The 25074-nt window shown below is 44.0% G+C and overlaps 1 protein-coding gene across 2 annotated transcripts in view; it reads left to right on the top strand.

Annotated features, from left to right (window-relative positions):
- Nucleotides 1–21061, top strand: part of cd34 (CD34 molecule) — a 34318-nt gene extending 13257 nt beyond the window's left edge. The window contains exons 2-9 of one of the 2 annotated variants that reach the window (XM_020459419.2): nt 9230–9436; nt 9786–9815; nt 10278–10573; nt 11157–11237; nt 14361–14469; nt 14620–14672; nt 16730–16882; nt 18347–21061. In XM_020459419.2, the coding sequence (XP_020315008.1) occupies nt 9230–9436; nt 9786–9815; nt 10278–10573; nt 11157–11237; nt 14361–14469; nt 14620–14672; nt 16730–16882; nt 18347–18529 (1112 nt within the window). In that variant the 3' untranslated portion in view covers nt 18530–21061. The remainder of the gene's footprint in view (nt 1–9229; nt 9437–9785; nt 9816–10277; nt 10574–11156; nt 11238–14360; nt 14470–14619; nt 14673–16729; nt 16883–18346) is intronic. The other variant, XM_020459420.2, reaches the window with a different exon arrangement.
- Nucleotides 21062–25074: the final 4013 nt, after the last annotated feature.

Below are 25074 nucleotides of genomic sequence, written 5' to 3'. Positions count from 1 at the left end.
TGTACACGGGACATCAGCGTTGTGTGTGTGTGTGTGAGAGAGAGAGAGAGAGAAGAGAGAGAGAGAGAGAGAGAGAAAGTTCAGGAGTATGTGTGTGTAGCTTGTGTGTGTTTTGTGTGACTGAGTGTTTGTTACTATGTATGCAAAAAAGTCTAAGGTACAGGACAGAGTACCGGCCCGGTAGACAGCTTGTGATTTCTGTTCAACAGTCTGATGGCCTATCGATAGAAGCTGTTTCCAAGCCTCTTGGTAACAGCTCTGATGCACTTGTACCGTCTGCTAGACTGTAGCAGAGTGAGCAGTCCGTGGCCCGGGTGCCTGAGGTCCTTAATGACTTTCTTGGCCTTCCTTCGACACTGAGTACTGTAAATATCCTGGAGGGCAGGCAGCGTGCCCCGATTGCGTGCCGGGCTGACCGTACCACCCTCTGAAGAGCCTTGCGGTTCAGGACTGTGCAGTCGTCGTACCAGGTGTTGATGCAGCCAGCTCTCAACGGTGAATCTGTGGACATTTCACTTCTTCAGCCGCCTGAGGTTGAGGCACTGTTGTTCCTTCTTCACCAAGGTGTTGATGTGACGGGACCATCGACCACCGTTGGTCCTGCTGTGATCAAACAGTTTTTACCCCGAGCTGTCATCATCTCACCTGGCATGGGTCCTGTAACACTCCCTGTGTGTGTGTTTTCCAAGTGGGTTAGGTATACTGGCTGCCCTGTTCCTGACCCACAGACTCACTACACTGCTCTGCCATGTGCACTAGCAGTGCGGAACAAACAAATTATCCTCTTGCAATCTTTCCCCTCTGCGCTCTTGCAAATCTGGCAACCAAATGTTATGCATTTCGTTTTGGAGACCCGAGCTGCTCAGGAGCACAATCTGTTCCGTTGGTGCCACGATGACATCAGAGTGAGGGGCCCGGAAACACTCTCCACACAGCTGGATAGGGCCTGGACCCTGTATGAGAGGAGCTGGTGACACATATACACACACACACACACACACTGGACTCCTCTCTGCACAAACACAGACACACCCACAGTCACATCTCAAACTCTCACTGTAAGAGTCCTCAAATTCAACAACTATATCCGCTTGGATTGTCGGATCTTTTGGTTTCATTGTCTGTGTACCGCTGTGTATATGTGCAATGAATTGAACCGTAAAAACAGCAGCCATCAACTATTATGGGCGAATAGATTAATGTGTATAACTCTCTCTAGTCCCCTCGATATGCAACTTTTCAGGGAAGCCAGGAAGCAATACACACAGTCAGTTAGGAAAGCAAAGGCTATCTTTTTCAAACAGGAATTTACATCCTGCAGCAGTAATTCCAAAAAGTGTTGGGACACTGTAAAGACTATGGAGAATATGAGCACCTCCTCCCAGCTGCCCACTGCACTGAGACTAGGAAACACTGTCACCACTGATAAATCCATGATAATCGAGAATTTCAATAAGCATTTCTCTACGGCTGGCCATGCTTTCCACCTGGCTACCCCAACCCCGGCCAACAGCTCTGCACACCCCGCAACAACTGGCCCAAGCCCCCCTGCTTCTCCTTCACCCAAATCCAGACAGCTGATGTTCTGAAAGAGAGGCAAAATCTGGATCCCTACAAATCAGTTGGGCTAGAAAATCTGGACCCTTTCTTCCTACAATTATCCACCATCATTGTTGCAACCCCTATTAGTAGTCTGTTCAACCTCTCTTTCGTATCGTCTGAGATTCGTAAAGATTGGAAAGCTGCCACGGTCATCCCCTCTTCAAAGGGGGAGACACGCTTGACCCAGACTGTTACAGACCTATATTCATCCTGCACTGCCTTTCTAAAGTATTCGAAAGCCAAGTGAACAAAGGGATCTCTGACCATTTCTAATCCCACTGTACCTTCTCCACTATGCAATCTGGTTTCCGAGCTGATCACGTGCTCAAGGTCCTAAACGTTATCATAACCGCCAATCGATAAAAGACAGTACTGTGCAGCCGTCTTCATCGACCTGGCCAAGGCTTTCGACTCTGTTAATCTTATCGGCAGACTCAACAGCCTTGGTTTCTCTAATGACTGCCTCGCCTGGTTCACCAACTACTTCTCAGATCGATTTGACACACTGAACTCTGAGGCCCTGTTGTCCGAACCTCTGGCATTCTCTATGGGGGTGCCACAGGGTTCAATTCTCAGGCCAACTCTTTTCTCTGTATATATCAATGATGTCGCTCTTGCTGAGGGTGATTCTTTGATCCACCTCTACGCAGACGACACCATTCTGTATACATCTGGTCCTTCTTTGGACACTGTGTAAACAAACCTCCAAACAAGCTTCAACGCCATACAACACTCCTTCCGTGGCCTCCAACTGCTCTTAAATGCTAGTAAAACAAATTGCATGCCCTTCAACCGATCGCTGCCCACACCCACCCACCCGAACAGGAAATCGCTACTCTGGACGGTTCTGACCTAGAATATGTGGTCAACTATAAATACCTAGGTGTCTGGTTAGACTGTAAACTCTCCTTCAAGACGCACATTAAGCATCTCCAATCCAAAGTTAAACCTAGTATCGGCTTCCTAGTTTGCAACAAAGCCTCCTTCACTCATGCTGCCAAGCATACCCTCGTAAAACTGACCATCCTACCGATCCTTGACTTCGACGATGTCATTTACAAAATAGCCTCCAACACTCTACTCATCAAATTGGATGCAGTCTATCACAGTGCCATCTGTTTTGTCACCAAAGCCCCATATACTACCCAGCACTGCGACCTGTGTGCTCTCATTGGCTGGTCCTCGCTAAATATTCAACGCCAAACCCACTGGCTCCAGGTCATCTATAAGTCTTTGCTAGGTAAAGCTCCGCCTTATCTCAGCTCACTGGTCACCATAGCAACTCCCACCCGTAGCACCTCCTTTGGCGACCTTTCCTTCCAGTTATCTGCTGCCAATGACTGGAACGAATTGCAAAAAATCACTGAAGTTGGAGACTTTTATCTCCCTCACTAACTTCAAGCGTCAGCTTGAAGAGCAGCTTACCGATCACTGCAGCTGTACACAGCCCATCTGTAAATAGCCCATCCAACCAACCAGCTACCTACCTCATCCCCATATTTGTTTTTGTTATTCTGCTCTATTGCACACCAGTATTTTTACTTGCACATCCTCATCTGCACATATATCACTCCAGTGTAAATTGCTCAATTGTAATTATTTCGCCACTATTTCACTATTGGACAATTTATTGCCTTACCTTCTTACTTCATTTGCACACACTGTATGTTTGTTTATCCTATGTGTAACTCTGTGTTGTTTCTGTCGCACTGCTTTGCTTTATCTCGGGCAGGTCGAAGTTGTAAATGAGAACTTGTTCTCAACTGGCCTACATGGTTAAATAAAATAAAATAGTCCAGACACAATCCCCCAAACTCAATCGCTCAGCATATGTGTGTCAGGATTAGTGTAAAGGGGAGGTATAGAGGGCCCATATATCTCAGATTTAGCTAGAAGGGCCAAATGGAGGTTGCCTGGCTGGTTGGGAAGCAAAAACAACTGTGGGATCTGGCTTTCATACAGACATCAACACACATAAATTAATGATAAGAGACATCTTCCCTCCCGCTCATAATCCTCTCCCTCCACTCCTCCATGGTTGGTTTACCCCGAGCAGCGATGGGAGGACTTGGTCTCTCTCCAGGCCAGGAGCAGAGCCCATGGGGCTTCTAACATCTGCTATGGTAACCTTGTTTGCTATGGCAACAGGGCCAATAAAGAGAACAACTCTCACTGTTTTTCAGTGAGTGTTGTATCAGCTCCAACAGGGGAGCTACATGGGAGGAGAACCCATTATGTGTTTGTGGGGCTTATGAATGTACCATAAGTTTTTAGGTCTGCACATTTGGGTGTGTGCGTTCATAGTGATAGTGGTGGTGGCTCATCGTTAAAATGACCTGCGATTTATAAATACAATTTATTCCTTGTGACCTCCCTTGACCTCTCAATATAAAGAAAACACACTTTCGGGGATAGTACACACGTATTTATGGATATGTAGATACTATAGACAGTCACGTTGTACATATATCAAGTATGTCAAGTCAGTGACCTCATCCAGTGACATACACCGCTCCCCTAAGACAATATAACCATGGAGTCAACCTCCTCATCATAGATCAACCCATCAGAAATATCTACAGACATGTCTTTGCAGTCTGTCAGGCAGACCCATGGCTGTCCTCTCCTCTTATTTGGCCATAGAACCTTACTACTAACTACTGTATCATGGGCCAACAGTGTAATTGGGGTTGATGGGTCAGGCCACAGCCACGCTGTAGAGGCAGACCACAGGGACCAGGCCCCTGTCACGGCCACACTGCAACCCATGATTTAGTGGCCTATGGCGGCCATGCCTCATCACCGCACTGTGATACATGCTAAAAACAGACAGGGTAGCATTGGCTGTGGATGGCTGAGTGTATTGAAGAGATTGTGGCCACCGCCTCACACTAGGTCAATGGTTTGACTTTCACTGGTTTTCAGGCTCAATGCTCCAAGACCTCCAAAACAAAACATACTCATACAGGAAAGAAGAAAAGGTGTGTGTTTATGTGGAGTGTGATTTTTTTTGCACACCTGTGTGTGTGTGTGGGCTGAGAGCAAGCTCATGTGGTGGTCTGACACGGTAGTGGAATGTGGGGCTAACGGAAGGGCTTGGCTGTGGAGTAGGTAAGATTTCTCAATCAGACCTCAGCTGTGCAGTGACCACTGAAGCCTCGCTCCCAGACGTGCTTAACACATTCCATGCTCGCTTCGAGGCAGACGATACTGAGCCATCCAGGAACGCTCCGGACGACCAGGTGTTTTCGATCTCCGAGGTTGACTTGAGGAAAACTCTCAAAATAATAAATACTCACAAAGCCACCAGCCCAGATGGCCCCTTGCGTGTGCTCTGACCAGCTGATGGGCGTCTTCTCAGAACGTTTCAACCTGCCCTTGCTGTCCCCACTTGCTTCAAGGAGACCACCATCGTCCCAGTGCCCAAGAAGACCAAGGTGACATGTCCAAATGACTATCGTCCCGTCCCACTCACTCCGGTCATCATGAAGTGCCTTGAGAGGCTGGTCATGGCCCATATCAAGGCCAGCATGCCAGGCACACTGGATCCACTCCAATTTGCCTCCCACTCCAACAGAACCCCGGGAGATCCATTTCCATCGCTATTCACACGGCCCTAACACATCTGGGCAAGAAGAACACCTATGTGAGAATGCTGTTCATTGACTACAGTTAATTAAACCAAAACTCCATCCCACCAAAACAGGCTGAAATTTCAAGCAGTCTTTTCAAACAGCTCTTACACTAAAAGGGCATTGTCAATTTTACGGTATTATTCCAACCTCATAGTGTGTATAAGTGTATATAAAACACAGGATATTCACATTTTTGACTGCACTGAGCCTTTTTAAACATTGAGTTCATTCCCAGCTAAGCCAATTAAAATGTATACCCTGCTCTGCACAATGTCAAGATTGAATTGTAGCACATTTTACAGGGCTTAGTGTGCAGTTCTGTATACACGCTATCACTGTGGCTACTTGGCAACTATTAGCCAAGGAAAATATTGAGGTAATGCTTTAAACTTGTTGACGATGCTAGCTAACTAGAACTAGCTAACTTTCTAAACCTTGCAAAGAGGTTGGCTAACATCCTCATCTGTGGTTGGCAGTATGTTCAATTCTTAAATTCATCATCGCAATAGAAGAAAAAGGATGTTATTAAGATAAATAATATGTTGTCGGGTGCTGATAAGCTCTGATTAGGCCGCAGCGTTGGGTAGATAACTGTTCCAGTTATAGATAGGGCTTTACAAACCACACTTGTTTCCACCCACATCAGGAAGTGTTTAAACTGTTAACTTGCAGTGTAAAGTTAGTGCCGGTTAGCCATACACAGATGTTTTTATTTATTTGATTTTATGTGTGTTTTACAAAACAGTGTTTTGCTAACTTTAAAGGGTTGTGGCCAGAGAAATGTACGTGACATATGCTAAGTTTACCTCTTTGAGCCAGTGCCCAGAAAACAGTGGTTATCTTCATGTACTGTACCATATCTCAGTAAACCTGCTTTTAACAACTTGTACACACGGAGACAAGCACAAGGCCTCCGCTGTGTTAGGGTAGAAGAATACGTGTGCCTTTGTAAGTGTAACTAGATATCCCAGCTGAGTGGTATTGACGGTTGTAGAGCATGGCCAGTCCTTTCAGATGGAGCGTTAGCCTGCATTCTGGAGCCTGGGTGACGATGAGTTTGTACTCTAGAATACCAGCTCACACACTAGCCTGTTAGTGATCCCTCCGCACGCCAATCTCTTTAGTGGGGTCAATTTGACAACAACCAGTGAAACTGCAGAGTGCCAAATTCAAACTACAGAAATATCCACATTCAAGATAACTGAAAATATAAGTGTAATAGATCAAAATAAAGCTTAATTTCTTGTTGATCCAGCCGCAGTGTCAGATTTCAAAAAGGCTTTACGGCGAAAGCAGACCATGCGATTATCTGAGGACAATGCCCCGCACACAAATACATGAAAATAATTTTCAACCAGGCAGGTGGTGACACAAAAGTCAGAAATAACGATATAATAAATGCCTTACCTTTGAAGATCTTCTTCTGTTGGCACTCCAAAATGTCCCAGAAACATCACAAATAGTCCTTATGTTTGATAATGTCCTTCTTTATATCCCCAAAATGTCTATTTATTTGGCACATTTAATTCAGAAATACACCGGTTCCAACTCGCACAACATGACTACAAAGTATCTAATAAGTTACCTGTAAACTTGGTCCAAACATTTCAAACAACGCTCCTAATCCAATCCTAATCCTAAAATGTAAATAATCGATACAATTTAAGATGGGATATACTGTGTTCAATACCGGATAAAAAATAACTTGAAGCGCGTTCCAGTTCACACGCACCAAACAGAGTCCACTTGGCTTGACACTCACAAAGAACAGCAGTATTTCTTCCTTTCTCAAAAGAAAAACATAAACCAATTCCTAAAGACTGGTGACATCTAGTGGAAGCCATAGGAACTGCAACCAGGTTCCTATTAAATAGAGCTTTCAATAGAAAAAAAATGGGAAATACTATGTCAGTTTTTTCCCCCCCTGGATGGTTTGCCCTCAGGGTTTCGCCTGCCAAATCAGTTCTGTTATACTCACAGACATTATTTTAGCAGTTGCAGAAACTTTAGAGTGTTTTCTATCCAAATCTACTTATTATATGCATATCCTAGCTTCTGGGCCTGAATAACAGGCGGTTTACTTTGGGAATGTTTTTCATCCGGATGTGAAAATACTGCCCCCTATCTCTAAGAAGCTAGCTCATCTGCCCATAGGAACAATGCTGAAATTGCTCAACATTTGGACAGATAAATCATATCAAATGATTTTCAAAATGTACTTGCTCGTTATGTATCAGCATTCTAGGGTAGGCTTAAAGCAACATTTGTCAGTTATCTTGTAAATGTCCACTCTGGCCCCAATAGCAAGTGTAGAACCAATAAGCCTATAGCAACCGTAGACTCCAACAATAACAAAACCTGATAAAATAGGCCTAAATAAATTGACCTCATATAAACTCACATGGGTAAACAAAATTATACAGTTTCACTTGACTTTACCAACATCCAGGCTTGCCTGCAACAGCTAACTAATCTTATTTTATAAATGTGATTTTTTTCCCCTGATGGTCGGTGTAGAGTCAGGGGTCCTGAGTTTAGAAGGTAGGGTTTATTTGTGCAGTCTGTAGAGGCTAGTACCACACACTTTGACCATTAACTACCTAGGGTTACTGAGCAAACAGCCGAAATCAGTCCACTGTTGGGGTGGTCAGTGGGCTGAGGCACAGGGTGGCAATCACGGGGGGCCAGGCTGGGTTAAATCTGCCTTCCACCCCCGGACCACATTCACACAAACACACCACCCACGTGCTAAAAAAGTCAACCCACAAATTAGCCATCTGAATCTGGGGTGTATAGCTGTGTTAGCATTAGGTGGTGACACGTAGACCTACACCTAAGTTACCACAGACAATTTCTTTGAGAGTGCCGAGCTACTTTCTGAAAGGAAAGTAACACTAAATAAAGAAGTGTTTGAGCTCTCCCTTCTGTGAGGTATACAAAGGCCTTGGATCAAGGCTACATACACTATATACACAACAGTATGTGGACACCCTTTCAAATGAGTGGATTTGACTATTTCAGCCACATCCATTGCTGACAGATGTATAAAATCAAGCACACATCCATGCAATCTCCATAGGCAAACTTTGGCAGTATAATGGCCTTACTGAAGAGCTCTGTGACTTTCAACATGGCACTGTCATAGGATGCCACCTTTCCAACAAGTCAGTTCATTAAATTTCTGCCCTGCTAGAGCTGCCCCGGGAAAACTGTAAGTGCTGTTATTGTGATGTGGAAACATCTAGGAGCAACAAAGGCTCAGCCGCAAGGTGGTAGGCCACTCAAGCTCACAAAACGTCACCCCCGACTGCTGAAGCGCGTTGCGCGTAGAAATAGTCTATCCTCTGGACTCTGGAGCAGTGGAAAAGCGTTCTCTGGAGTGATGAATCACACTACCTGCCCCAATGCATAGTGCCATCTTTAAAGTTTGGTGGAGGAGGAATAATGGCCTGGGGCTGTTATTCCAATGAAGGGAAACCTTAACGCTACAGCATACAATGACATTCTAGATGATCCTGTGCTTCTAACTTTGTGGCACCATTTTGGGAAATGCCCTTTCCTGTTTCAGCATGACAATGTCCCCAGGCACAAAGCAAGGTCCATACAGAACTGGTTTGTCGAGATCGGTGTGGAAGAACTTAACTGGCCTGTACAGAGCCCTGACCTCAACCCCATCAAACACCTGCGTTATTAATTGGAATGCTGACTGCAAGCCATGCCTAATTGCCCAACATCAGTGCCCGACCTCACTAATGCTCTTTTGGCTGGTCGGAAGCAAGTCCCCACAGCAATGTTCCAACATCTAGTGGAAAGCCTTCCCAGAAGACTGGAGGCTGTTGTAGCAGCAAAGAGGGGACCAGCTCCATATTAATGCCCATGATATTGGAATGAGATGTTCAACAAGCAGGTGTCCACATACTTTTGGTCATATAGTGTATCTTATCAATGGTATCAGGTCTATATGTTGATTCATGTTGGTTTCTCTCGCCCAGATGAAGTTCACTGTCAAGATTCCATTGATACACCTTATACATCCGATGCCAAAGATTCCCCGGGCGCTGCACCCACAGACGCCCCAGGTGCTGCACACACAGACGCCCCAGGTGCTGCACCCACAGACACCCCGGGTGCTGCACCCACATACACCCCGGGGGCTGCACCCACAGACGCCCTGGGTGCTGCACCCACAGATGCAACAGGTAAGATCCCTGACCAAAGTCCACATCAAACCTTTGAAGTCAATAGTTAGGCCTATATGCTATGGAGGATCCAAGGAGATGACAAAGAATCATGATTTTAAGATGGGCTTTTACTGCGCCTATTAAAATGAAATGAAACATAATATTGATAGAAGTAGAGACTTTGTATAGCTCTGGATAATGACTATAGGGTAGAGTAATGAGTATAATACCTTTCCATTAACCAATGGTCAATCATCTATAAGTGAATTACATGCAACCCATTCGTAATGCATTTAATGACATTTATAACCTCAGCAGAGCTACTAGTGCTCAGAGTTCTAACGATCAAACTGCTCTGCCGGTTTAGGAGTCGCAGCCCACGCAGACGACACTCAAGGTATTGATGTTTATTATTATTTTATCTGATAGTCCTCTTACTTTTTGTTCTTCATTTCCTTCTCTCTATTTAAAGAACATCGAACTAGATACGAATTGTGTTGATAAAGAAAGATGTCGCTAAAACCGAACACAACTCGTCCCCAATAACTGTCTTCCTCCCAAATGAACTTCAATCCACTTGACCATTCGTTTGGTCACCTCCCTTTCACAACTGTTGGTTATTATACGTTGTCCTGTCCACCTGTCCAGTATGTTGGTCTCTACCAGTACCTGTTGCATGTTTGTTTGTTTTCTTCTTCCCTTCCATTGTCTTCCATCAGGTGACTGGGTTAGGACTGGTCAAAAACTAGGGTTGTGATGGGGCATGTGGGTGGGATTGTGAGGATTCCGGAGGGTGGTCAAGGGGACTGGATATTCAGAACTGTATGTTTTCAATAAAGAAAATGTTTTTAAAAAACAGGTACTGATGCCACCATCGAACCCCAAACCCCTGTTGACGACAAGGCCACCACTGTCGCTAACTCCACAGCTGACAACACTTCTGGGACCAGTACTCCAGTACCAGACCAGGACACTACCTTCACTCCAGTACCAGACCAGGACACTGCCTTCACCTCCATGGTGCCAGATCATGACCTCTTAGCCACAGGTGACACCTCTGGCACCACAGCTGGACCTGGTGTCGACACACAGGGCACTGAAGCTACTGATGACCCGGGCGCACCTGCTGTGCATCAGGCCCCTGTTTTTGTTCTTGTGAGTAATACCCAACTACATCATGGTGGGGAATGCCTACAATGCATATGTATCATATTAACGTGCTAAAAGAAGGCTCAAGACAGTACATTTCTTTCAAATTCCCTGTATCATAATTCAATGTAAAAGGGGCTGCTGCCAATATACATAGACTTGAAATCACTGGCCACTTTAATAAATGGAACACTAGTCTCTTTAATAATGTTTACGTATCTTGCATTACTCATCTCATATGTACTGTATATTACAGTATTCTATACTATTCTACTGTATCTTAGTCTATGCCACTCTGACGTTGCTCAGATATACCATATATTTATATATTCTTAATTTCATTCCATTGTGTGCATTGGCTGAATGTTGTGAAATTGTTAGATATTACTTGTTAGATATGACTGCACTGTCGCAGCTAGAAACACAAAGCACTTCGCTACACCCAATAACATCTGCTAAACACCTGTGACCAATCACATTTGATTTGATTTGAGGGAATGTAGCAGATGATTAGTGAATGGAGAGATACGTTTACAAAACTGATGTCAATTACTGAGTTGAAAGCTTTATGCCGTCTCTGTCTCTGCAGCCCACTGTTGAGTGTGTGGACAAGGAGGCAGTGAAGGACAAGGACACAGTCAAGGTGGAGCTTTCTTCAGAAACTAGCTGTGTGAGTATCGACATGTTTAACTGTTGTTATGAAATACATCCTTATGGGCTTTTCACATGCCCTATGAGCCTCTGTGGTGTACCACCCGACCAGGTCTCATCTGTTACAGTACAGTATAGTCTAAGCCATTAACAAGGGTATCTCTGGTACAGTTACCCTCCCCCGTCCTCTACCAGTGTATACTGTGCTGTACTCTTTTCCCAACCACAACACTAACAGAGATATCAGCCTGTATCAACCAGCGAGAGAGACCGACATACAGACAGAGATAGACAGACAGGAGGAAAAAGTTGTGGCCCCTTACCCCTCAATCCTGGTGCCACATTCCTTTATACCCTGGCCCTTATCTGGCTCCAAGCACCTTGGCCCGGGAGCAAGTCTCTGTTTCATTCCACTTAGCCACGGGAAGATTAATACGTCTCCAACTGCTCGTTGGAAATATGGGGCCTGATAAAGGCAGATGTTTTCTCAGATATTCTTTAGCTGTTCTAAATCATCCGTCCGTCTGTCGTCATAGGAGATAAATGAGGAGGACTGATGTCTCCTCCCTGGACGCCTCTGTGGGCTTTAGGGGGGTCTAAGGTCAGTGGAAGAATAGTAGGGGTGTAGCGTGAGTCGCTGGCAACTGACTAGGTATTCCCCTTTCCCTTTCCATTAAACGAGATCCATTCCAAAGAAGAGGAAAATCTCTCAATGAGAAAAGTCATGTAATGTAGTCTCAAAATAATGTGCCCTGTAAATTCCCATGAGAAGCAGTCCCTTTTTCTGAAGAACCAGTCAACACTCCCTATAAATAGCAGCACCTAATAATAACACAATTGTTATAAAGAACAGAGACATTAGTCTCACTCAAATGTCAATAGAAAACAGCACTCTCGCAGACCTAGAAATAGAAATGCAGACATGGAGTCGTGGTTTAAGAGTGACTTTTTTGTGTTTTATCTTTACTTTATTTGTACAGAAAGTTCATACTATTATTACATATGTCAAAGCACTTCTTCTGGACATCAGATTACCAACCTCGATTTCGACTTCAAATCCGACTTCAACTTCTACTAAGCTGTTTCCTTGTTCATCTACAGCCTTAGCCCAAATGACAGATGATTGGCTAAAGAGTATGGATGACAGGAAGTTAGTGGGTACAGTGTTGTTAGACGTTAGTGTTTCTTTCGATGTAATTGATCATGTGCTATTGACAGGTAAACTCAAGTGTTATGGATTCACATCCACTTCTCTATCCTGGATGGAAAGCTATCTATCCAGAAGAACACAGATTTCTATTAATGGAAGTTTCTCATACAGTATACACCTAAGCTGTGGGATTCCGCAAGACAGCTGTCTAGGCCCCTTCTGCTACATTTTTACAAATTATTTACCATTTGTAATTTAAAAAGCAAGTGTGGTAATGTACGCTGATGACTACTATGTATAGACAAGAAAATGCATTTACTTTGTCAGGTGATTCAATTTTTGGTCCTGTCACACCTAGAGTAGTGTCCATTAATATGGTCATCTTCAGTAAATACATATCCAGTACCAGTCAAAAGTTTGGACACACCTACTCATTGAAGGTTTTTTCTTTATTTTTGACTATTTTCTACATTGTAGAATAATAGTGAAGACATCAAAACTATGAAATAACACATATGGAATCATATTTCAATACTATTATACATATTTATTACCCTTGTGTTACTATTTTTAGTATACATGTTTTATACTGCCTTGTTGGGAAGGGTTCGTAAGCAGGCATTTCACAGTAAAGTCTACACCCGTTGTATTTGGCACATGTGACAAATAACATTTTATTTGAGAGGCCCACTGTGATGAACATAGAGATCCGGAATCCTGCTTTAAAAAGACACTGGTGAGTGAGTGAGTCTCTTCCATTACGCAAAGGCATATGGCGTGGTGAACGCACGGACATAACAGCCTACTGTAATGAACACGATGGAAAACAGAGAGCTAGTTTCAAGTGCAGGGCGCAGCAGGTGTTTATTGTAAAGGACCACAGTAGGAGGCAGGTAGCTGGGCTGAAGGTCATATACAGGGGATCCAAAATGACAACAGTACAGGCAGGGAAAAGGCTAGTCATGTCATCCAGGAGATCAGGCAAGAGGTCAATAACAGGAAATCCGATAGGCTAAAATACAGGCAAAAGGCATCGTTAGTGAGGCAGGCAAAAACTATCATACATGGGTGTAAATTACAGGAAACCCAGGGCTCCGAATAGAAGTGTGTCACAAAACAAACAATACCTCACAATGACGGGGTGCAAAGAACTGAACTAAATAGTGTGTGATAATGACATACAGGTGTGTGAACAGGTGATCAGAATTCAGGCGATTGGGATCTGGAGAGTGAGCTGCGTTCAGGGGATCTATGTGTTTGAGAGTGTGAGCTGTAAGGTGGGTTGGAAAGTGAGCTGCGTTCAGGGGATCTATGTGTTTGAGAGTGTGAGCTGTAAGGTGGGTTGGAAAGTGAGCTGCGTTCAGGGGATCTATGTGTTTGAGAGTGTGAGCTGTAAGGTGGGTTGGAAAGTGAGCTGCGTTCAGGGGATCTATGTGTTTGAGAGTGTGAGCTGTAAGGTGGGTTGGAAAGTGAGCTGCGTTCAGGGGATCTATGTGTTTGAGAGTATGAGCTGTAAGGTGGGTTGGAAAGTGAGCTGCGTTCAGGAGATCTACGTATTTGAGAGTGTGAGTTGGAAGCAGACGTTACACCTACAGTAACCTTTAACACGCTGCAAGTCTACTGTGAAGCACCTGAGAGTATCAACACTACAGAAAGGGAGAGAATGCCGAGAGAGAGCATAGTGTACATTTGTGGGAAAGCGGCAGACGGCTCAAATACTGGCGTCATTGTGTGTTTGGGGTGGTGATGTCCAGATGAGGATTGACATGCCCTGCTTAGGACACCACCAACACAGTCTGAGCAGCCAAGTTCCTTATACTCACTGTACAACAGGGCATGACAACCGACTGTAGGGAACCCCGCCTGTCTGTGAGAACAAACAGATTAGAAATCAGTGTTGGGGTTTTAACACATTATAAATAATTGTATGTTTTATAGTTCAAATAATGAGCAAAACGATATGATCGTTAATCTGAAATGTTTTTCCCATAGTCAGTGACCAAGAGAATCATGGAGGATTCGGCCTGGTGCACAGGAGACTGCAACCTTAAACTGTTCCAGGAGGAGAACTCTAACACACTGGTTCTGACACGCTCTAATGGTAGATTTACCTGTATTGTCTGTCGTACTATAATGTGTTCGATTCATTTATTTTTATTTTTACTTTGAATATTTGAATGATAAGACTATTTGATTATTGGAAATTGAAAGGTGCCTTTTTCACAACTGCCATTTGTCTCTCCCCTAACAGGTGGAGTCAAAGATTTGTCAGAGAGCCTGAACAGCCAAGACATCAAGGACCAGGTATGATCCCTGTTAGCACTAGAGATGGAGTGTTCAATACTGTATTTATTCATGTTATACTATGTTTTCTACACAACTCTGAATGTACTGTGACACGAGTGCCATGACGGCTTTAGTTAGTTGTTTCATAGCAACCTCGATAGCAATTTGTTTATAGGAGAGACACAGCGAGTATAAAGAACCAAACGGGGAAGGGAAACACAAGGCCCCACTTACAAATCACTTTGATTTAATATAAAACCCGGGAGTGAACAGTCCCGTCACCAGGGTGAGGCATCTCCCCCAGCTTCCCAGAGTCCCCTTCACCCCAATGACGCCTCTACCAACTGACACAGCTCTGTGATCACAACGCTGGCGAGAGTCCCTCCTCCCCACCATCTCCCTGTGATGTTGTCTTGTCCTGAGTATCCCAGTCTAGGTTACAAACTCTACCTTGGTCCCCTCCTAGATACAGTTATTGAGCCCATTCACTTTAATCACTTGAACAGCCATATTGAAATGTGCCTGAACTAATCATGTCAACTTCTTGCCACTCATTGTCATGCCAATGAGTGAGGCTAAGGTTAAGACGGTTGGTGCTATCATTATTGTCATGCCATGTTTCCAATTGGCTCATTCATCCCCCCTTCTCTCCCCTGTAACTATTTCCCAGCTCGTTGCTGTGAATGAGAATGTGTTCAGTCAACTTACCTGGTAAAATAAGGGTTAAAAAAAAAATACAATCAGCAATGGAGTTCAATTGGCAAGAGATCTGGTGGGATCTAGGTTAGCACATTGGCTAGCAAGCAATCCTAGATTCATGAGCAGAGTAGCTAGCTGCATGTCTTTTATTTTTGGAATGTATTTGCTGCATTGCCACTGGTTAGCAAGGTCACCAATTCATTGCCACTGGTTAGCAAGGTCACCAATTCATTGCCACTGGTTAGCAAGGTCACCAATTCATTGCCACTGGTTAGCAAGGTCACCAATTCATTGCCACTGGTTAGCAAGGTCACCAATTCATTGCCACTGGTTAGCAAGGTCACCAATTCATTGCCACTGGTTAGCAAGGTCACCAATTCATTGCCACTGGTTAGCAAGGTCACCAATTCATTGCCACTGGCTAGCAAGGTCACCAATTCATTGCCACTGGTTAGCAAGGTCACCAATTCATTGCCACTGGTTAGCAAGGTCACCAATTCATTGCCACTGGTTAGCAAGGTCACCAATTCATTGCCACTGGTTAGCAAGGTCACCAATTCATTGCCACTGGCTAGCAAGGTCACCAATTCATTGCCACTGGCTAGCAAGGTCACCAATTCATTGCCACTGGCTAGCAAGGTCACCAATTCATTGCCACTGGCTAGCAAGGTCACCAATTCATTGCCACTGGCTAGCAAGGTCACCAATTCATTGCCACTGGCTAGCAAGGTCACAAATTCATTGCCACTGGCTAGCAAGGTCACCAATTCATTGCCACTGGCTAGCAAGATCACCAATTCATTGCCACTGGCTAGCAAGGTCACCAATTCATTGCCGCTGGCTATAAAGATCACCAATTTGAAAACTGTCAATGTCTTCATAATTTACACTTTACTGAATTCACAATTCGTTTAGCTTTACATATACACTGCTGATGACAAGATTGTGTACGAAGCTAACGTCTCTGCAAGCCAGCAAAAAATCTACCGTCTATGTCGTAAATGTCTCCTTCTTTGACTGCTTTCAGCATCCGTCATCTGCCAATCTTTTTTAGTTAGCTAGCTAACCTTTTGGTGGCCCATTTTGCCCAATTCTGGTCCATCTACCCACCACTCTTTGAAAGGCAACTTGCGAAATCCAATATGTCTGCCAACTGATGAAAGCCTTTTCATCTATTTAGATGTTCTGTGTTTTTTGTATGTTTGAAAGTCTAATTGCCTGAGAAATGTTAAATATAACATATTTGCAGTAGGGTCACTATGATTATATAACTCAGTATTAACCAGTCATCTGTCTCTCTTATTTATTTCTCGTTTGTTCATTCTCTCTCTTTCTCTCGTTTGTTCGTTCTCTCTATTTCTTTTCTTTCTCTGTAGCTGGGTGTGGTGAAGGCAGCTCCTCAGGGGGGTAAACACTCTTCCACCGTGTTGGTGTCTCTGCTCATCAGTGGCCTGCTGCTGGCTGCTGTCCTCATCGGAGGCTACTGTCTGAAGAAACACTGCAGACACAACGCCAAGGGCATGAGGCTGGTCAGTCATCGTTGTTAGGCTATTTACTTTACAGTCAAATCAAAGTTGTCACGTGTGCCGACTACAACAGGTGTATTGAACCTTACAGTGAAATGCTTACTTAATGCAAAAAAAGGTGTTAGGTGAACAATAGGTAAGTAAAGAAATAGAACAACAGTAAAAAGACAGGCTATATACAGTAGAGGGGCTATATACAGACTAAAAAGGCTATATACAGACACCGGTCAGTCAGGCTGATTGAGGTAGTACAGTATGTACACGTAGGGCTATACACCTGTTTACTGTTGTGGTTGACCGTTGTTTCAATGCATCTAGATTCTAGTTGCAATATGTAGGCTACCCTAGATCTCATTCGTGTATGACCTTAGGGTGGTACCCATTAGTTGTACTGTATTGTATTGCAGCACTGATTAACCTTGAGCATGGGCCAGATGTGCCCTATCCCCTTAGCTGAAGCTCCACCGGGTTAAATTGTCAATGACTTGATGTAGATGGTACACTGTGCAGCTTAATGGAGTTTTTTAGCATTGTGTGATTTCAAACAATGTTTTCACTGACCTGTGTTCCATTAATTCAACATGCAAAGCTCGGTGCTTTCAATAAAATTGTACATTCCCCAAAAATATAATACACACATTTTTGCAGGCAGGTTTTTCTGTTTCATGATATTTCTAACACTCATACAAACCAAAATGGGAAAAGAATCAAAACACTTTATTTTAGAGGAATTGTTGCCAGCCTTGTCATTTGGAAAGTTCTGGCAAACTGTCACAGAGGAACTTTTATTAATTTTTTCATTACATTTTTTTTTAACCTTGATTTATCTAGGCAAGTCAGTTAAGAACAAATTAGCATTTACAATGACGGCCTACACCGGCCAAACCTGGACGATGCAGGGCCAATTGTTTGCTGCTCTGTGGGACTCACTCCCAACCATGGCCGGTTGTGATAGAGCCTGGATTCGAACCAGGGTGTCTGTAGTGACTCCTTTAGCACTAAGATGCAGTGTCTTAGACCGATGCACCACTCGGGAGAACTTACAGTAACACTGAGTTCCAGCAGCACACACCCTATACAATGAGATCTATACAGCTGTGTGTGTGCGTGCAACGGTTTCATCTCCTTTCCAAAGAGCTACAGCTGTTTTTTTTCTAAGACCACTGAGGTCACATGCTAAAAACCCTCACCGGGTATGTGCCTTAGAGAGAAACCCAGAGAGTAGAGCCATATTGCGGACGTTACTGCTTTAGTTCAGTCACTACTGTAGCTCAAACCCAACTGCAGCTCAACTCCTCTAAGGGTTTTTTGATACTTTCAATCGACTCCAGTGATTATTAGATTCTAACATTCCAAATCGGTGGTGTGTACTGTATACAGTAGCACATTCTTAAATATATCCATCCACATTTGTTTGTAATAGTCCAGCAGTATGATGTTATGTTGATCGTGTTTTTGTTTGCCCAGGCTGAGGATGCGTACCCAGTGGATGAGGAGAACCAGGGGAACACCCTGGTGTCTGTGGCGCCTCTCAACCCCCTTGAGACCCGGGAGAAGCCCGCTAACGGGGATTCCCAAGAGGCTGCCAAGACCCAGCCCCCTCCCACCAACGGCCACTCCACCGCCAACTTGGCAGACACAGAGCTGTGAAGACCCCACTAGAACCCCTGGAGAAGAATGAAACTTACCCCTCCATCCCTCCAACACCAACCCTTCCCCTCAGAACATGGCAGAACTCCAGCGACCCCCATCCTACAGTGGACATCAAGGACAAAAGCTGCCCCTCATAACCCCAATATAAACACTCCTTCAGACTCTCCATGTCCCCCACTTCTGCTACATACAACTCCATGGTAAAGACAGATAAGATTGATGATAAGGCTTGATACTAATGTGAATGATGATGATGATGATAATAATGAGGCCGAGGGCTGTATCCCTGTCCCTTGGATGCTTTCGTCATTCAGGCCTGGAGGTTGGGCCGAGGCAGGACTGGGTGGGGAGGGTTTTACGTTGTTAATCACCACTGGCTCCAAGATGGCGGCTGGGGTCTCATCAACCACGCCATGTGCCCTGCCTGCACGTCATCAGGTTTAAAGCTTCCTTCCAAAAGTCCGTTAACCATAAATAGAAGTAAAGCTTCACGTTCAATTCAAATTGGTCCTTAGACCTTAGTTGATCGCAAAAAAATAGCAAAAAAAAAGTAACATCCTTAAATCTGTTTACAAAGTTCTGAGTGGAATAAAGGAGCGCTCTGAGCTTGTTTGTTCATCTTTGTGCATGCTTGTGTGTTTGTGCTTGTTTTTTTTGTGTATGGGTGTGTATTTGAGCTAGCAATTTTGTGTGCGCAAGACTGTCTGCGTGCATGTTTTTTGCGTGTGTGCGCCAGCTATACATTTTTTTTTCTTTCTCAATTTTGTAAAATGAGTAGACAAGGTGAAGGCTCCCCAGTAGTGGTGAGGAGAGGGGTCCTCTTTTGGCGCTTAATCTCACTGCCAATCTGTAGGAGACGAAGCAGGAAATAGTCTCCCCTTCATTACTGCAAGCTGAACCCAGATCAGCCAATGGTCTGACAGGAGGTAGAAAAAGAAGATCCACACCGTGTCACCATGGCAACTGCTGAAAACCACCCCAGACTGATAATGTCTGGGTCACAGTGTAGTGTGTATATAAAGAGGTCAGGTGTGCCAATCCTTTCAAATAAGTCAGTATTATGATATTTTCAATACCTTTTGTAATGGTATCGAATTAGACACTTAATACATACAGTATTATATTGAACAATGTTATATAATATGCTTCTGTTTTATGTTTTTGTGACTCTTGTGTACTCACACTTGCTTTGTTCTAAGCCACAGAAATCATTTTCACCAGCTTGCCATGCAGACATTCTGTATAGGAAGGAGTGATCATACACAGAAATCATTTTCACCAGCTTGCCATGCAGACATTCTGTATAGGAAGGAGTGATCATACACAGAAATCATTTTCACCAGCTTGCCATGCAGACATTCTGTATAGGAAGGAGTGATCATACACAGAAATCATTTTCACCAGCTTGCCATGCAGACATTCTGTATAGGAAGGAGTGATCATACACAGAAATCATTTTCACCAGCTTGCCATGCAGACATTCTGTATAGGAAGGAGTGATCATACACAGAAATCATTTTCACCAGCTTGCCATGCAGACATTCTGTATAGGAAGGAGTGATCATACACAGAAATCATTTTCACCAGCTTGCCATGCAGACATTCTGTATAGGAAGGAGTGATCATACACAGAAATCATTTTCACCAGCTTGCCATGCAGACATTCTGTATAGGAAGGAGTGATCATACACAGAAATCATTTTCACCAGCTTGCCATGCAGACATTCTGTATAGGAAGGAGTGATCATACACAGAAATCATTTTCACCAGCTTGCCATGCAGACATTCTGTATAGGAAGGAGTGATCATACACAGAAAGTACTTGTAGCTTCTTTTTGTTTTTCATTTTATGTCATACGAATTCTGAGGTTAAGGTATTGTTTGGGTCTCTTTTAGTGTGTCTGAAACATGTCTTTAGCCTAGTTGCCCATATACGCAGGTAGCCTAGTGATGAGAGTGTTGGACCAGTAACCGAAAGTTTGCTAGATCGAATCCCCGAGCTGACAAGGTAAAAGAAATCTTGTCGTTCTGCCCCTGAACAAGGCAGTTTAGCCACTGTTCCTAGGCAGTCATTGTAAATAAGAAATTTGTTCTTAACCGAGTTGCCTAGTTAAAAAATATACATGTTGCGCAAATGCTTGGCAATACATTTCAGCAGAACTGCATTTAAAACACAGCCCAATCCATTGTTTAAAAGTACACTCTGCATGCATAGCAGGGTGATTTCTTGTTTATAGACCTCTACAAGTAGATGAATTCATATAGTCTACCCTTAAAATCAGGAACCAAGAGGAATGTTACGATTGCCATTATGCATAACATTACATCACTGTTTTTGTTTTATCTAACTGGAGGAATTTGCCATTTAAAAAAAAAAACATTTGAGCACATAAGTGTTACCTTACTTTCATTTCTACTTTTCAGAAATGTTCTATATTTTTAACATCCCAAAATTACTGTTAATTCTACTAGCATCATAAATTTCAAGAATGGAAATTGGAAAATAAAAGAATGTTTTTATAAAGTTGACATTTTGATCTAATTCCCAGTGTAAAGAAAAGTTGTAGGCCTCTTAACCATAACTACATGTATCCACTGGTTACCCCCAGTTGCCTTCACTCGGTCTGTCGTCTGCTGTGTTGGAGGGAATGTTGTCGTCTGCTGTGTTGGAGGGAATGTTGTCGTCTGCTGTGTTGGAGGGAATGTTGTCGTCTGCTGTGTTGGAGGGAATGTTGTCGTCTGCTGTGTTGGAGGGAATGTTGTCGTCTGCTGTGTCGGAGGGAATGTTGTCGTCTGCTGTGTTGGAGGGAATGTTGTCGTCTGCTGTGTTGGAGGGAATGTTGTCGTCTGCTGTGTCGGAGGGAATGCTGTCTTCTGCTGTGTCGGAGGGAATGTTGTCGTCTGCTGTGTCGGAGGGAATGTTGTCGTCTGCTGTGCTGGAGGGAATATACGGTCGTGGCCAAAGGTTTTGAGAAGGACAAATATTAATAATGACAAACTGCTGCCTCAGTTTGTATGATGGCAATTTACATATACTCCAGAATGTTATGAAGAGTGATCAGATGAATTGCAATTAATTTCAGTCCCTCTTTGCCATGCAAATTAACTAAATCCCCCAAAAAACATTTCCACTGCATTTCAGCCCTGCCACAAAAAGGACCAGCTGACATGTCAGTGATTCTCTAGTTAACACAGGTGTGAGTGTTGACGAGGACTAGGCTGGAGATCACACTGCCATGCTGATTGAGTTTGAATAACAGACTGGAAGCTTCAAAAGGAGGGTGGTGCTTGGAATCATTGTTCTTCCTCTGTCAACCATGGTTACATGCAAGGAAACACGTGCCGTCATCATTGCTTTGCACAAAAAGGGCTTCACAGGCAAGGATATTGCTGTCGGTAAGATTGCACCTAAATAAACCATTTATCGGATCATCAAGAACTTCAAGGAGAGCGGTTCAATTGTTGTGAAGAAGGCTTCACAGCCCCCAAGAAAGTCCAGAAACCGCCAGGACCGTCTCCTAAAGTTGATTCAGCTGCGGGATTGGGGCACCACCAGTACAGAGCTTGCTCAGGAATGGCAGCAGGCAGGTGTGAGTGCATCTGCACGCAGTGAGGCGGAGACTTTGAGGATGGCCTGGTGTCAAGAAGGGCAGCCAAGAAGCCACTTCTCTCCAGGAAAAACATCAGGGAATGACTGATATCCTGCAAAAGGTACAGGGATTGGATTGCTTGTCCGGAGAAGACAAGGTGAGCACTACCATCAGTCCTGTGTCATGCCAATAGTAAAGCATCCTGAGACCATTCATGTGTGGGGTTGCTTCTCAGCCAAGGGAGTGGGCTCACTCACTTCATTTTTTTGCCTAAGAACACAGCCATGAATAAAGAATGGTACCAACACATCCTCAGAGAACAACTTCTTCCAACCATCCAGGAAAAGTTTGGTGATGAACGATGCCTTTTCCAGCATGATGGAGCAACTTGCCATAAGGCAAAAGTGATAACTAAGTGGCTCGTGGAACAAAACATTGATATTTTGGGTTCAAGGCCAGGAAACTCCCCAGACCTTAATCCCATTGAGAACCTGTGGTCAAACCTCAAATCAAATCAAATCAAATCAAATTTATTTATATAGCCCTTCGTACATCAGCTGATATCTCAAAGTGCTGTACAGAAACCCAGCCTAAAACCCCAAACAGCAAGCAATGCAGGTGTAGAAGCACGGTGGCTAGGAAAAACTCCCTAGAAAGGCCAATACCTAGGAAGAAACCTAGAGAGGAACCAGGCTATGTGGGGTGGCCAGTCCTCTTCTGGCTGTGCCGGGTGGAGATTATAACAGAACATGGCCAAGATGTTCAAATGTTCATAAATGACCAGCATGGTCGAATAATAATAAGGCAGAACAGTTGAAACTAGAGCAGCAGCACAGTCAGGTGGAAGTTGAAACTGGAGCAGCAGCATGGCCAGGTGGACTGGGGACAGCAAGGAGTCATCATGTCAGGTAGTCCTGGGGCATGGTCCTAGGGCTCAGGTCCTCCGAGAGAGAAAGAAAGAGAGAAGGAGAGAATTAGAGAACGCACACTTAGATTCACACAGGACACCGAATAGGACAGGAGAAGTACTCCAGATATAACAAACTGACCCCAGCCCCCCGACACAAACTACTGCAGCATAAATACTGGAGGCTGAGACAGGAGGGGTCAGGAGACACTGTGGCCCCATCCGAGGACACCCCCGGACAGGGCCAAACAGGAAGGATATAACCCCACCCACTTTGCCAAAGCACAGCCCCCACACCACTAGAGGGATATCTTCAACCACCAACTTACCATCCTGAGACAAGGCTGAGTATAGCCCACAAAGATCTCCGCCACGGCACAACCCAAGGGGGGGGGCGCCAACCCAGACAGGATGACCACAACAGTGAATCAACCCACTCAGGTGACGCACCCCCTCCAGGGACGGCATGAGAGAGCCCCAGCAAGCCAGTGACTCAGCCCCTGTAATAGGGTTAGAGGCAGAGAATCCCAGTGGAAAGAGGGGAACCGGCCAGGCAGAGACAGCCTCAAGAGGCGGGTGAACAAACAAAAACCCACAAATTCTGACAAGCTCCAAGCATTGATTATGCAAGAATGGGCTGCCATCAGTGTAGCCCAGAAGCTAATTGAAAGCATGAAAAAGAAGGGTCAACACTGCAAATATTGACTCTTTGCATCAAATTAATGTAATGTCAATAAAAGCCTTTGACACATATGAAATGTTTGTAATTATACTTCAGTATTCCAGAGTAACATCTGACAAAAAAAATCTAGACCCTGAGGCAGCAGACTTTGTGAAAATTTATATTTGTGTCATTCTCAAAACTTTTGGCCACGACTGTACACAGACAAGGTTATGGCTGGGGGATTATTTATTTTTTAAAGCTCAACACCGCTGTAAATACCATACAGCCAATAAGATCACACAGCTGGTTTGCATAAGCAGTAGTAATGACATCACTTTCACTGTTTGGGTGGAGCAAAGAAAGCATCCCACAGCTGTCTCTGTGTTGGTCGTGATAACCAAGTGCCCGACAGGTTAAGATTGATAGGGAAACCGACAAGTTTATTATTTGCTGTCTCTTTATAGACAGTTTGTAAGATAAGAGAGTCAAATATTGCTCAGCCCACCGTGATATCTACACACCCAAGCTATATTCAGCCTGTACTTTTGGATATAGCACTTTCTGTCAATTTATCTACACAGTTGGTCAACAGATATCTGCCACCATTTACACACCCCTCCCAGTAATCACAAGACACCCATGTGACCCCCCAAAGGGAAAATATTCATCCAAGGCCGTTAGTAAGATTATGAATGTGCCCTCATACCAAGAGCCAATGTGTCACAGACACTAGACAAAAGCAAGGCAATGCCTGGGGACAGTCTAATCAGCAACTCTGACTTTATACAGATATGCCTTTGTCCAGAAGAGGAGTATAAACAGTATATGACAGTGGAGAGGCAGTATTACAATCACAGTACACAGTAGAGCCATAGTTTATTAGAATGACAGTATTCTCAGGCACCATAGCTTAGAACACATAAAAGCATGAACATTCTGTCTGTAAATCCATCTCTCTACTGTTATCTTTTGTATCATCAATAATATTAGCAGGAAAGTAATATTGGCAGGAATCTTGCTCCATATTGAGAAATTGCTGCATGATTTAAACATGATTTCACCAGGTCATTTTTCTGTAGAGGTGAGGCAACGTTCGGAGAGAAGACATCTATATTTTACCGGACAGATGTGTCTGGGCTGGGGTGGAGCTGAGTTTTGTATTTATTGTGTGGGAGGACCAGAGGAACCCACCCATGTGAGACAAACGAACGACTGCCCCCTCTCGGAAGTTCAAGGCCGACCGCGGTACTGCAGGCATTGTTAACAGAAAGCAGTAAATGGGAAAAAATGTCGATCTTCATTGTTCATCTTCGTGTAAATAAATAAAACATTCAAAGACAATCATGTTACCAATTGTTATTTCTAATAAACCAGATGTCCT

The sequence above is a fragment of the Oncorhynchus kisutch genome, linkage group LG24, assembly GCF_002021735.2.
Source record: "Oncorhynchus kisutch isolate 150728-3 linkage group LG24, Okis_V2, whole genome shotgun sequence".
Classification (NCBI taxonomy): domain Eukaryota; kingdom Metazoa; phylum Chordata; class Actinopteri; order Salmoniformes; family Salmonidae; genus Oncorhynchus; species Oncorhynchus kisutch.
This window is presented reverse-complemented; position numbering and strand designations above follow the sequence as displayed.